General features: G+C 41.7%; 1 protein-coding gene across 2 annotated transcripts in view; it reads left to right on the forward strand.

Annotated features, from left to right (window-relative positions):
- LOC139544891 (protein mono-ADP-ribosyltransferase PARP8-like) overlaps positions 1-13,238 on the forward strand; it is a 113,010-nt gene that overhangs the window by 31,348 nt on the left and 68,424 nt on the right. For both annotated transcript variants that reach the window (XM_071352061.1, XM_071352063.1), the window contains exon 4: positions 3,605-3,694. In XM_071352061.1, coding sequence (XP_071208162.1) covers positions 3,605-3,694 — 90 coding nt within the window. The remainder of the gene's footprint in view (positions 1-3,604; positions 3,695-13,238) is intronic.

Consider the following 13,238-nt stretch of genomic DNA (forward strand, 5'->3'; position numbering starts at 1 on the left):
ATGGTGTTCAGAGACCGATGGGAGGGGTTGAGGAGAGCAGGATGGTGGGACTGGATGGTGTTCAGAGACCGATGGGAGGGGTTGAGGAGAGCAGGATGGTGGGACTGGATGGTGTTCAGAGACCGATGGGAGGGGTTGAGGAGAGCAGGATGGTGGGACTGGATGGTGTTCAGAGACCGATGGGAGGGGTTGAGGAGAGCAGGATGGTGGGACTGGATGGTGTTCAGAGACCGATGGGAGGGGTTGAGGAGAGCAGGATGGTGGGACTGGATGGTGTTCAGAGACCGATGGGAGGGGTTGAGGAGAGCTGAAGGGTGGGACTGGATGGTGTTCAGAGACCGATGGGAGGGGTTGAGGAGAGCAGAATGGTGGGACTGGATGGTGTTCAGAGACCGATGGGAGGGGTTGAGGAGAGCAGAATGGTGGGACTGGATGGTGTTCAGAGACCGATGGGAGGGGTTGAGGAGAGCAGGATGGTGGGACTGGATGGTGTTCAGAGACCGATGGGAGGGGTTGAGGAGAGCAGGATGGTGGGACTGGATGGTGTTCAGAGACCGATGGGAGGGGTTGAGGAGAGCAGGATGGTGGGACTGGATGGTGTTCAGAGACCGATGGGAGGGGTTGAGGAGAGCAGGATGGTGGGACTGGATGGTGTTCAGAGACCGATGGGAGGGGTTGAGGAGAGCAGGATGGTGGGACTGGATGGTGTTCAGAGACCGATGGGAGGGGTTGAGGAGAGCAGGATGGTGGGACTGGATGGTGTTCAGAGACCGATGGGAGGGGTTGAGGAGAGCAGGATGGTGGGACTAAAAACAACAAGATTACTCATGTAAAATATACTGTGTCCATAAAGTGTATATAATATGTATAAGCTGGAAGTAGAAGCCTAAGTGTTGTTTTCCCATTAGTTTACTCCCATTAGGGGAGGAGTGGTAGAGTTAGGAGAAAATAATTAAGGAATATATATTACAAACACACATCTCAACATCAGCTGTTCAGAGGAGACTGAGTGAATCAGGCCTTCATGGTCGAAATGCTGCAAAGTAACCACTACTAAAGGACACCAATAAGATGAATAACACGAGCAATGGACATTAGACCGGTGGAAATCTGTCCTTTGGTCTGATGAGTCCAAATTTGCGATTTTTTTTTGGTTCCAAACGCTGTGTCTTTGTGAGACGCAGGGCTCCCGAGTGGCACAGCGTCTAAGGCACTGCATCTCAGTGCAAGAGGCGTCACTACAATCCCTGGTTCGAATCCAGGCTGTATCACATCTGGCCGTGATTGGGAGTCCCATAGGGCGGCGCACAATTGGCCCAGCGTCGTCGGGGTTTGGCCGGGGTAGTGCGTCATTGTAAATAAGAATTTGTTGTTAACTGACTTGTCTAGTTAAATAAAGGTTCAATTAAACAAATAAATGTGTGGTTCCCACCGTGAAGCATGGAAGAGGAGGTGTGATGGTGTGGGGGTGCTGTGCTTTTGTGAAACTGTCAGTGATTTATTTAGAATTCAAGGCACACTTAACCAGCATGGCTACCACAGCATTCTGCAGTGATACGCCGTCCCATCTGGTTTGGGCTTAGTGGGACTGTCATTTGCTTTTCAACAGGACAATGACCCAAAACACACCTCCAGGCTGTGTAAGGACTATTTGACCAAAAAGGAGACTGATGGAGTGCTGCATCAGACGACCGGGTCTCCACAGTCACCCGACTTCAAACCCAATTGACATGGTTTGGGATGAGTTGGACCGCAGAGTGAAGAAAAAGCAGCCAACAAGTACTCAGCATATGTGGGAACTCCTTCAAGACTTTTGGAAAAGCATTCCTCATGAAGCTGGTTGAGAGAATGCAAAGAGTGTGCAAAACTGTCATCAAGCCAAAGGGTGGCTGCTTTGAAGAATCTCAAATATTAAAATATATTTTGATTTGTTTAACACTTTTTTTTTGGTTACTACATGATTCCATATGTGTTATTTCATAGTTTTGATTTATTCACTATTATTCTACAATGTAGAAAATAGTAAAACTTAAGAAAAACCTTTTGAATGAGTAGGTGTGTCCAAACCTTTGACTGGTACTGTGTAGATATATACGCTACCGTTCAGCACTTTGAAATGTCCTTGTTCTTAAAAGAAAAAACACTTTTTTTTTTGTTGTCCATTTTTTAAATAAAAAAATAACATCAAATTGATCATAAATACAGTGTAGACATTGTTAATGTTGTAAATGACTATTGTAGCTGGATACAGCTGATTTTTTAAATGGAATATCTACATAGGCGTACAGAGGCCCATTATCAGCAACCATCACTCCTGTGTTCCAATGGCACGTTGTGTTAGCTAATCCAAGTTGATCATTTTAAAAGGCTAATTGATCATTAGAAAACCTTCTGATAGGCCAATTGACATAATTTGAGTCAATTGGAGGTGTACCTGTGGATGTATTTCAAGGCCTACCTTCAAACTCAGTGCCTCTTTGCTTGACATCATGGGAAAATCAAAAGAAATCAGCCAAGACCTCAGAAAATAATTGTAGACCTCCACAAGTCTGGTTCATCCTTGGGAACATTTTCCAAACACCTGAAGGTACCGCGTTCATCTGTACAAACAATAGTACGCAAGTATAAACACCATGGGACCACGCAGCCGTCATACCGCTCAGGAAGCAGACGCGTTCTGTCTCCTAGAGATGAACGTACTTTGGTGCAAAAAGTGCAAATCAATCCCAGAACAACAGCAAAGGACCTTGCGAAGATGCTGGAGGAAACGGGTACAAAAGTATCTATATCCACAGTAAAACAAGTCCTATATTGACATAACGTGAAAGGCCGCTCAGCAAGGAAGAAGCCACTGCTCCAAAACCGTGGCAGCATCATGTTGTGTGGGTGCTTTGCTGCAGGAGGGACTGGTGCACTTCACAAAATTGATGGCATCATGAGGCAGTAAAATTATGTGGATATATTGAAGCAACATCTCAAGACATCAGTCAGGAAGTTAAAGCTTGGTTGCAAATGGGTCTTCCAAATGGACAATGACCCCAAGCATACTTCCAAAGTTGTGGCAAAATGGCTTAAGGACAACAAAGTCAAGGTATTGGAGTGGCCATCAGAAAGCCCTGACCTCAATCCTATAGAAAATGTGGGCAGAACTGAAAAAGCGTGTGCGAGCCAGGAGGCCTACAAACCTGACTCAGTTACACCAGCTCTGTCAGGAGGAGTGGGCCAAAATTCACCCAACTTATTGTGGGAAGCTTGTGGAAGGCTACCCGTGACGTTTGACCCAAGTTAAACAATTTAAAGGCAATGCTACCAAATACTATTTGACTGTATGTAAACTTCTGTCCTACTGGGAATGTGATGAAAGAAATAAAAGCTGAAATAAATAATTCTCTCTACTATTATTCTGACATTTCACATTCTTAAAATAAAGTGGTGGTCCAAACTGACCTAAGACCATTTTTACAAAGATTAAATGTCAGGAATTGTGAAAAAAGGAGTTTAAATGTATTTGACTCAACGTCCGACTTTAACTGTATATGGGTTATGAGCACTTATCTAGTTAGCCTCCAAATGAAATGTCTCCTTTCTTCTTCTCTCAACCCAGACAACACATACGTGTCAAACTCTGAGAAGGAGGATGAAGTTCTAGTCACCAGAGACCAGATCCCCGTCATCTTCCACAGAATAGTAACAGGTTTGTTTGTTTATCAGACTGTCTTTAGTCTCTCTGCTGTTGTATCTCTGTTTATCAGACTGTCTTTAGTCTCTCTGCTGTTGTATCTCTGTTTATCAGACTGTCTGTAGTCTCTCTGCTGTTGTATCTCTGTTTATCAGACTGTCTTTAGTCTCTCTGCTGTTGTATCTCTGTTTATCAGACTGTCTGTAGTCTCTCTGCTGTTGTATCTCTGTTTATCAGACTGTCTGTAGTCTCTCTGCTGTTGTATCTTTGTTTATCAGACTGTCTGTAGTCTCTCTGCTGTTGTATCTCTGTTTATCAGACTGTCTGTAGTCTCTCTGCTGTTGTATCTCTGTTTATCAGACTGTCTGTAGTCTCTCTGCTGTTGTTTCTCTGTTTATCAGACTGTCTGTAGTCTCTCTGCTGTTGTATCTCTGTTTATCAGACTGTCTGTAGTCTCTCTGCTGTTGTATCTCTGTTTATCAGACTGTCTGTAGTCTCTCTGCTGTTGTATCTCTGTTTATCAGACTGTCTGTAGTCTCTCTGCTGTTGTATCTCTGTTTATCAGACTGTCTGTAGTCTCTCTGCTGTTGTATCTCTGTTTATCAGACTGTCTGTAGTCTATCTGCTGTTGTATCTCTGTTTATCAGACTGTCTGTAGTCTCTCTGCTGTTGTATCTCTGTTTATCAGACTGTCTTTAGTCTCTCTGCTGTTGTATCTCTGTTTATCAGACTGTCTGTAGTCTCTCTGCTGTTGTATCTCTGTTTATCAGACTGTCTTTAGTCTCTCTGCTGTTGTATCTCTGTTTATCAGACTGTCTTTAGTCTCTCTGCTGTTGTTTCTCTGTTTATCAGACTGTCTTTAGTCTCTCTGCTGTTGTATCTCTGTTTATCAGACTGTCTGTAGTCTCTCTGCTGTTGTTTCTCTGTTTATCAGACTGTCTTTAGTCTCTCTGCTGGTGTATCTCTGTTTATCAGACTGTCTGTAGTCTCTCTGCTGTTGTTTCTCTGTTTATCAGACTGTCTGTAGTCTCTCTCTGTTTATCAGACTGTATGTAGTCTCTGCTGTTGTTTCTCTGTTTATCAGACTGTCTGTAGTCTCTCTGCTGTTGTATCTCTGTTTATCAGACTGTCTTTAGTCTCTCTGCTGTTGTTTCTCTGTTTATCAGACTGTCTGTAGTCTCTCTGCTGTTGTATCTCTGTTTATCAGACTGTCTTTAGTCTCTCTGCTGTTGTGTCTCTGTTTATCAGACTGTCTTTAGTCTCTCTGCTGTTGTTTCTCTGTTTATCAGACTGTCTGTAGTCTCTCTGCTGTTGTATCTCTGTTTATCAGACTGTCTTTAGTCTCTCTGCTGTTGTATCTCTGTTTATCAGACTGTCTGTAGTCTCTCTGCTGTTGTATCTCTGTTTATCAGACTGTCTGTAGTCTCTCTGCTGTTGTATCTCTGTTTATCAGACTGTCTTTAGTCTCTCTGCTGTTGTTTCTCTGTTTATCAGACTGTCTTTAGTCTCTCTGCTGTTGTATCTCTGTTTATCAGACTGTCTGTAGTCTCTCTCTGTTGTTTCTCTGTTTATCAGACTGTCTGTAGTCTCTCTGCTGTTGTTTCTCTGTTTATCAGACTGTCTGTAGTCTCTCTGCTGTTGTATCTCTGTTTATCAGACTGTCTTTAGTCTCTCTGCTGTTGTATCTCTGTTTATCAGACTGTCTGTAGTCTCTCTGCTGTTGTTTCTCTGTTTATCAGACTGTCTTTAGTCTCTCTGCTGTTGTATCTCTGTTTATCAGACTGTCTGTAGTCTCTCTGCTGTTGTTTCTCTGTTTATCAGACTGTCTGTAGTCTCTCTGCTGTTGTATCTCTGTTTATCAGACTGTCTATAGTCTCTCTGCTGTTGTATCTCTGTTTATCAGACTGTCTGTAGTCTCTCTGCTGTTGTTTCTCTGTTTATCAGACTGTCTGTAGTCTCTCTGCTGTTGTTTCTCTGTTTATCAGACTGTCTTTAGTCTCTCTGCTGTTGTATCTCTGTTTATCAGACTGTCTGTAGTCTCTCTGCTGTTGTATCTCTGTTTATCAGACTGTCTTTAGTCTCTCTGCTGTTGTATCTCTGTTTATCAGACTGTCTGTAGTCTCTCTGCTGTTGTATCTCTGTTTATCAGACTGTCTGTAGTCTCTCTGCTGTTGTATCTCTGTTTATCAGACTGTCTGTAGTCTCTCTGCTGTTGTATCTCTGTTTATCAGACTGTCTTTAGTCTCTCTCTGTTGTATCTCTGTTTATCAGACTGTCTTTAGTCTCTCTCTGTTGTATCTCTGTTTATCAGACTGTCTTTAGTCTCTCTGCTGTTGTATCTCTGTTTATCAGACTGTCTGTAGTCTCTCTGCTGTTGTTTCTCTGTTTATCAGACTGTCTTTAGTCTCTCTGCTGTTGTATCTCTGTTTATCAGACTGTCTGTAGTCTCTCTGCTGTTGTATCTCTGTTTATCAGACTGTCTTTAGTCTCTCTGCTGTTGTATCTCTGTTTATCAGACTGTCTTTAGTCTCTCTGCTGTTGTTTCTCTGTTTATCAGACTGTCTTTAGTCTCTCTGCTGTTGTATCTCTGTTTATCAGACTGTCTGTAGTCTCTCTGCTGTTGTTTCTCTGTTTATCAGACTGTCTTTAGTCTCTCTGCTGGTGTATCTCTGTTTATCAGACTGTCTGTAGTCTCTCTGCTGTTGTTTCTCTGTTTATCAGACTGTCTGTAGTCTCTCTCTGTTTATCAGACTGTATGTAGTCTCTGCTGTTGTTTCTCTGTTTATCAGACTGTCTGTAGTCTCTCTGCTGTTGTATCTCTGTTTATCAGACTGTCTTTAGTCTCTCTGCTGTTGTTTCTCTGTTTATCAGACTGTCTGTAGTCTCTCTGCTGTTGTATCTCTGTTTATCAGACTGTCTTTAGTCTCTCTGCTGTTGTGTCTCTGTTTATCAGACTGTCTTTAGTCTCTCTGCTGTTGTTTCTCTGTTTATCAGACTGTCTGTAGTCTCTCTGCTGTTGTATCTCTGTTTATCAGACTGTCTTTAGTCTCTCTGCTGTTGTATCTCTGTTTATCAGACTGTCTGTAGTCTCTCTGCTGTTGTATCTCTGTTTATCAGACTGTCTGTAGTCTCTCTGCTGTTGTATCTCTGTTTATCAGACTGTCTTTAGTCTCTCTGCTGTTGTTTCTCTGTTTATCAGACTGTCTTTAGTCTCTCTGCTGTTGTATCTCTGTTTATCAGACTGTCTGTAGTCTCTCTCTGTTGTTTCTCTGTTTATCAGACTGTCTGTAGTCTCTCTGCTGTTGTTTCTCTGTTTATCAGACTGTCTGTAGTCTCTCTGCTGTTGTATCTCTGTTTATCAGACTGTCTTTAGTCTCTCTGCTGTTGTATCTCTGTTTATCAGACTGTCTGTAGTCTCTCTGCTGTTGTTTCTCTGTTTATCAGACTGTCTTTAGTCTCTCTGCTGTTGTATCTCTGTTTATCAGACTGTCTGTAGTCTCTCTGCTGTTGTTTCTCTGTTTATCAGACTGTCTGTAGTCTCTCTGCTGTTGTATCTCTGTTTATCAGACTGTCTATAGTCTCTCTGCTGTTGTATCTCTGTTTATCAGACTGTCTGTAGTCTCTCTGCTGTTGTTTCTCTGTTTATCAGACTGTCTGTAGTCTCTCTGCTGTTGTTTCTCTGTTTATCAGACTGTCTTTAGTCTCTCTGCTGTTGTATCTCTGTTTATCAGACTGTCTGTAGTCTCTCTGCTGTTGTATCTCTGTTTATCAGACTGTCTTTAGTCTCTCTGCTGTTGTATCTCTGTTTATCAGACTGTCTGTAGTCTCTCTGCTGTTGTATCTCTGTTTATCAGACTGTCTGTAGTCTCTCTGCTGTTGTATCTCTGTTTATCAGACTGTCTGTAGTCTCTCTGCTGTTGTATCTCTGTTTATCAGACTGTCTTTAGTCTCTCTCTGTTGTATCTCTGTTTATCAGACTGTCTTTAGTCTCTCTCTGTTGTATCTCTGTTTATCAGACTGTCTTTAGTCTCTCTGCTGTTGTATCTCTGTTTATCAGACTGTCTGTAGTCTCTCTGCTGTTGTTTCTCTGTTTATCAGACTGTCTTTAGTCTCTCTGCTGTTGTATCTCTGTTTATCAGACTGTCTGTAGTCTCTCTGCTGTTGTTTCTCTGTTTATCAGACTGTCTGTAGTCTCTCTGCTGTTGTATCTCTGTTTATCAGACTGTCTGTAGTCTCTCTGCTGTTGTATCTCTGTTTATCAGACTGTCTGTAGTCTCTCTGCTGTTGTATCTCTGTTTATCAGACTGTCTTTAGTCTCTCTGCTGTTGTATCTCTGTTTATCAGACTGTCTGTAGTCTCTCTGCTGTTGTATCTCTGTTTATCAGACTGTCTGTAGTCTCTCTGCTGTTGTATCTCTGTTTATCAGACTGTCTGTAGTCTCTCTGCTGTTGTTTCTCTGTTTATCAGACTGTCTGTAGTCTCTCTGCTGTTGTATCTCTGTTTATCAGACTGTCTGTAGTCTCTCTGCTGTTGTATCTCTGTTTATCAGACTGTCTGTAGTCTCTCTGCTGTTGTATCTCTGTTTATCAGACTGTCTGTAGTCTCTCTGCTGTTGTATCTCTGTTTATCAGACTGTCTGTAGTCTCTCTGCTGTTGTATCTCTGTTTATCAGACTGTCTGTAGTCTCTCTGCTGTTGTATCTCTGTTTATCAGACTGTCTGTAGTCTCTCTGCTGTTGTATCTCTGTTTATCAGACTGTCTGTAGTCTCTCTGCTGTTGTATCTCTGTTTATCAGACTGTCTTTAGTCTCTCTGCTGTTGTATCTCTGTTTATCAGACTGTCTGTAGTCTCTCTGCTGTTGTATCTCTGTTTATCAGACTGTCTTTAGTCTCTCTGCTGTTGTATCTCTGTTTATCAGACTGTCTTTAGTCTCTCTGCTGTTGTTTCTCTGTTTATCAGACTGTCTTTAGTCTCTCTGCTGTTGTATCTCTGTTTATCAGACTGTCTGTAGTCTCTCTGCTGTTGTTTCTCTGTTTATCAGACTGTCTTTAGTCTCTCTGCTGTTGTATCTCTGTTTATCAGACTGTCTGTAGTCTCTCTGCTGTTGTTTCTCTGTTTATCAGACTGTCTGTAGTCTCTCTCTGTTTATCAGACTGTCTGTAGTCTCTGCTGTTGTTTCTCTGTTCATCAGACTGTCTGTAGTCTCTCTGCTGTTGTATCTCTGTTTATCAGACTGTCTTTAGTCTCTCTGCTGTTGTTTCTCTGTTTATCAGACTGTCTTTAGTCTCTCTGCTGTTGTTTCTCTGTTTATCAGACTGTCTGTAGTCTCTCTGCTGTTGTATCTCTGTTTATCAGACTGTCTTTAGTCTCTCTGCTGTTGTTTCTCTGTTTATCAGACTGTCTTTAGTCTCTCTGCTGTTGTATCTCTGTTTATCAGACTGTCTTTAGTCTCTCTGCTGTTGTTTCTCTGTTTATCAGACTGTCTTTAGTCTCTCTGCTGTTGTTTCTCTGTTTATCAGACTGTCTTTAGTCTCTCTGCTGTTGTATCTCTGTTTATCAGACTGTCTGTAGTCTCTCTGCTGTTGTATCTCTGTTTATCAGACTGTCTTTAGTCTCTCTGCTGTTGTTTCTCTGTTTATCAGACTGTCTTTAGTCTCTCTGCTGTTGTATCTCTGTTTATCAGACTGTCTTTAGTCTCTCTGCTGTTGTTTCTCTGTTTATCAGACTGTCTTTAGTCTCTCTGCTGTTGTTTCTCTGTTTATCAGACTGTCTGTAGTCTCTCTGCTGTTGTATCTCTGTTTATCAGACTGTCTGTAGTCTCTGCTGTTGTATCTCTGTTTATCAGACTGTCTGTAGTCTCTCTGCTGTTGTATCTCTGTTTATCAGACTGTCTTTAGTCTCTCTGCTGTTGTATCTCTGTTTATCAGACTGTCTGTAGTCTCTCTGCTGTTGTATCTCTGTTTATCAGACTGTCTGTAGTCTCTCTGCTGTTGTATCTCTGTTTATCAGACTGTCTGTAGTCTCTCTGCTGTTGTTTCTCTGTTTATCAGACTGTCTGTAGTCTCTCTGCTGTTGTATCTCTGTTTATCAGACTGTCTGTAGTCTCTCTGCTGTTGTATCTCTGTTTATCAGACTGTCTGTAGTCTCTCTGCTGTTGTTTCTCTGTTTATCAGACTGTCTGTAGTCTCTCTGCTGTTGTATCTCTGTTTATCAGACTGTCTTTAGTCTCTCTGCTGTTGTTTCTCTGTTTATCAGACTGTCTGTAGTCTCTCTGCTGTTGTATCTCTGTTTATCAGACTGTCTTTAGTCTCTCTGCTGTTGTGTCTCTGTTTATCAGACTGTCTTTAGTCTCTCTGCTGTTGTTTCTCTGTTTATCAGACTGTCTGTAGTCTCTCTGCTGTTGTATCTCTGTTTATCAGACTGTCTTTAGTCTCTCTGCTGTTGTATCTCTGTTTATCAGACTGTCTGTAGTCTCTCTGCTGTTGTATCTCTGTTTATCAGACTGTCTGTAGTCTCTCTGCTGTTGTATCTCTGTTTATCAGACTGTCTTTAGTCTCTCTGCTGTTGTTTCTCTGTTTATCAGACTGTCTTTAGTCTCTCTGCTGTTGTATCTCTGTTTATCAGACTGTCTGTAGTCTCTCTCTGTTGTTTCTCTGTTTATCAGACTGTCTGTAGTCTCTCTGCTGTTGTTTCTCTGTTTATCAGACTGTCTGTAGTCTCTCTGCTGTTGTATCTCTGTTTATCAGACTGTCTTTAGTCTCTCTGCTGTTGTATCTCTGTTTATCAGACTGTCTGTAGTCTCTCTGCTGTTGTTTCTCTGTTTATCAGACTGTCTTTAGTCTCTCTGCTGTTGTATCTCTGTTTATCAGACTGTCTGTAGTCTCTCTGCTGTTGTTTCTCTGTTTATCAGACTGTCTGTAGTCTCTCTGCTGTTGTATCTCTGTTTATCAGACTGTCTATAGTCTCTCTGCTGTTGTATCTCTGTTTATCAGACTGTCTGTAGTCTCTCTGCTGTTGTTTCTCTGTTTATCAGACTGTCTGTAGTCTCTCTGCTGTTGTTTCTCTGTTTATCAGACTGTCTTTAGTCTCTCTGCTGTTGTATCTCTGTTTATCAGACTGTCTGTAGTCTCTCTGCTGTTGTATCTCTGTTTATCAGACTGTCTTTAGTCTCTCTGCTGTTGTATCTCTGTTTATCAGACTGTCTGTAGTCTCTCTGCTGTTGTATCTCTGTTTATCAGACTGTCTGTAGTCTCTCTGCTGTTGTATCTCTGTTTATCAGACTGTCTGTAGTCTCTCTGCTGTTGTATCTCTGTTTATCAGACTGTCTTTAGTCTCTCTCTGTTGTATCTCTGTTTATCAGACTGTCTTTAGTCTCTCTCTGTTGTATCTCTGTTTATCAGACTGTCTTTAGTCTCTCTGCTGTTGTATCTCTGTTTATCAGACTGTCTGTAGTCTCTCTGCTGTTGTTTCTCTGTTTATCAGACTGTCTTTAGTCTCTCTGCTGTTGTATCTCTGTTTATCAGACTGTCTGTAGTCTCTCTGCTGTTGTATCTCTGTTTATCAGACTGTCTTTAGTCTCTCTGCTGTTGTATCTCTGTTTATCAGACTGTCTTTAGTCTCTCTGCTGTTGTTTCTCTGTTTATCAGACTGTCTTTAGTCTCTCTGCTGTTGTATCTCTGTTTATCAGACTGTCTGTAGTCTCTCTGCTGTTGTTTCTCTGTTTATCAGACTGTCTTTAGTCTCTCTGCTGGTGTATCTCTGTTTATCAGACTGTCTGTAGTCTCTCTGCTGTTGTTTCTCTGTTTATCAGACTGTCTGTAGTCTCTCTCTGTTTATCAGACTGTATGTAGTCTCTGCTGTTGTTTCTCTGTTTATCAGACTGTCTGTAGTCTCTCTGCTGTTGTATCTCTGTTTATCAGACTGTCTTTAGTCTCTCTGCTGTTGTTTCTCTGTTTATCAGACTGTCTGTAGTCTCTCTGCTGTTGTATCTCTGTTTATCAGACTGTCTTTAGTCTCTCTGCTGTTGTGTCTCTGTTTATCAGACTGTCTTTAGTCTCTCTGCTGTTGTTTCTCTGTTTATCAGACTGTCTGTAGTCTCTCTGCTGTTGTATCTCTGTTTATCAGACTGTCTTTAGTCTCTCTGCTGTTGTATCTCTGTTTATCAGACTGTCTGTAGTCTCTCTGCTGTTGTATCTCTGTTTATCAGACTGTCTGTAGTCTCTCTGCTGTTGTATCTCTGTTTATCAGACTGTCTTTAGTCTCTCTGCTGTTGTTTCTCTGTTTATCAGACTGTCTTTAGTCTCTCTGCTGTTGTATCTCTGTTTATCAGACTGTCTGTAGTCTCTCTCTGTTGTTTCTCTGTTTATCAGACTGTCTGTAGTCTCTCTGCTGTTGTTTCTCTGTTTATCAGACTGTCTGTAGTCTCTCTGCTGTTGTATCTCTGTTTATCAGACTGTCTTTAGTCTCTCTGCTGTTGTATCTCTGTTTATCAGACTGTCTGTAGTCTCTCTGCTGTTGTTTCTCTGTTTATCAGACTGTCTTTAGTCTCTCTGCTGTTGTATCTCTGTTTATCAGACTGTCTGTAGTCTCTCTGCTGTTGTTTCTCTGTTTATCAGACTGTCTGTAGTCTCTCTGCTGTTGTATCTCTGTTTATCAGACTGTCTATAGTCTCTCTGCTGTTGTATCTCTGTTTATCAGACTGTCTGTAGTCTCTCTGCTGTTGTTTCTCTGTTTATCAGACTGTCTGTAGTCTCTCTGCTGTTGTTTCTCTGTTTATCAGACTGTCTTTAGTCTCTCTGCTGTTGTATCTCTGTTTATCAGACTGTCTGTAGTCTCTCTGCTGTTGTATCTCTGTTTATCAGACTGTCTTTAGTCTCTCTGCTGTTGTATCTCTGTTTATCAGACTGTCTGTAGTCTCTCTGCTGTTGTATCTCTGTTTATCAGACTGTCTGTAGTCTCTCTGCTGTTGTATCTCTGTTTATCAGACTGTCTGTAGTCTCTCTGCTGTTGTATCTCTGTTTATCAGACTGTCTTTAGTCTCTCTCTGTTGTATCTCTGTTTATCAGACTGTCTTTAGTCTCTCTCTGTTGTATCTCTGTTTATCAGACTGTCTTTAGTCTCTCTGCTGTTGTATCTCTGTTTATCAGACTGTCTGTAGTCTCTCTGCTGTTGTTTCTCTGTTTATCAGACTGTCTTTAGTCTCTCTGCTGTTGTATCTCTGTTTATCAGACTGTCTGTAGTCTCTCTGCTGTTGTTTCTCTGTTTATCAGACTGTCTGTAGTCTCTCTGCTGTTGTATCTCTGTTTATCAGACTGTCTGTAGTCTCTCTGCTGTTGTATCTCTGTTTATCAGACTGTCTGTAGTCTCTCTGCTGTTGTATCTCTGTTTATCAGACTGTCTTTAGTCTCTCTGCTGTTGTATCTCTGTTTATCAGACTGTCTGTAGTCTCTCTGCTGTTGTATCTCTGTTTATCAGACTGTCTGTAGTCTCTCTGCTGTTGTATCTCTGTTTATCAGACTGTCTGTAGTCTCTCTGCTGTTGTTTCTCTGTTTATCAGACT

Source organism: Salvelinus alpinus, chromosome 19 (genome assembly GCF_045679555.1).
Source record: "Salvelinus alpinus chromosome 19, SLU_Salpinus.1, whole genome shotgun sequence".
Lineage (NCBI taxonomy): Eukaryota > Metazoa > Chordata > Actinopteri > Salmoniformes > Salmonidae > Salvelinus > Salvelinus alpinus.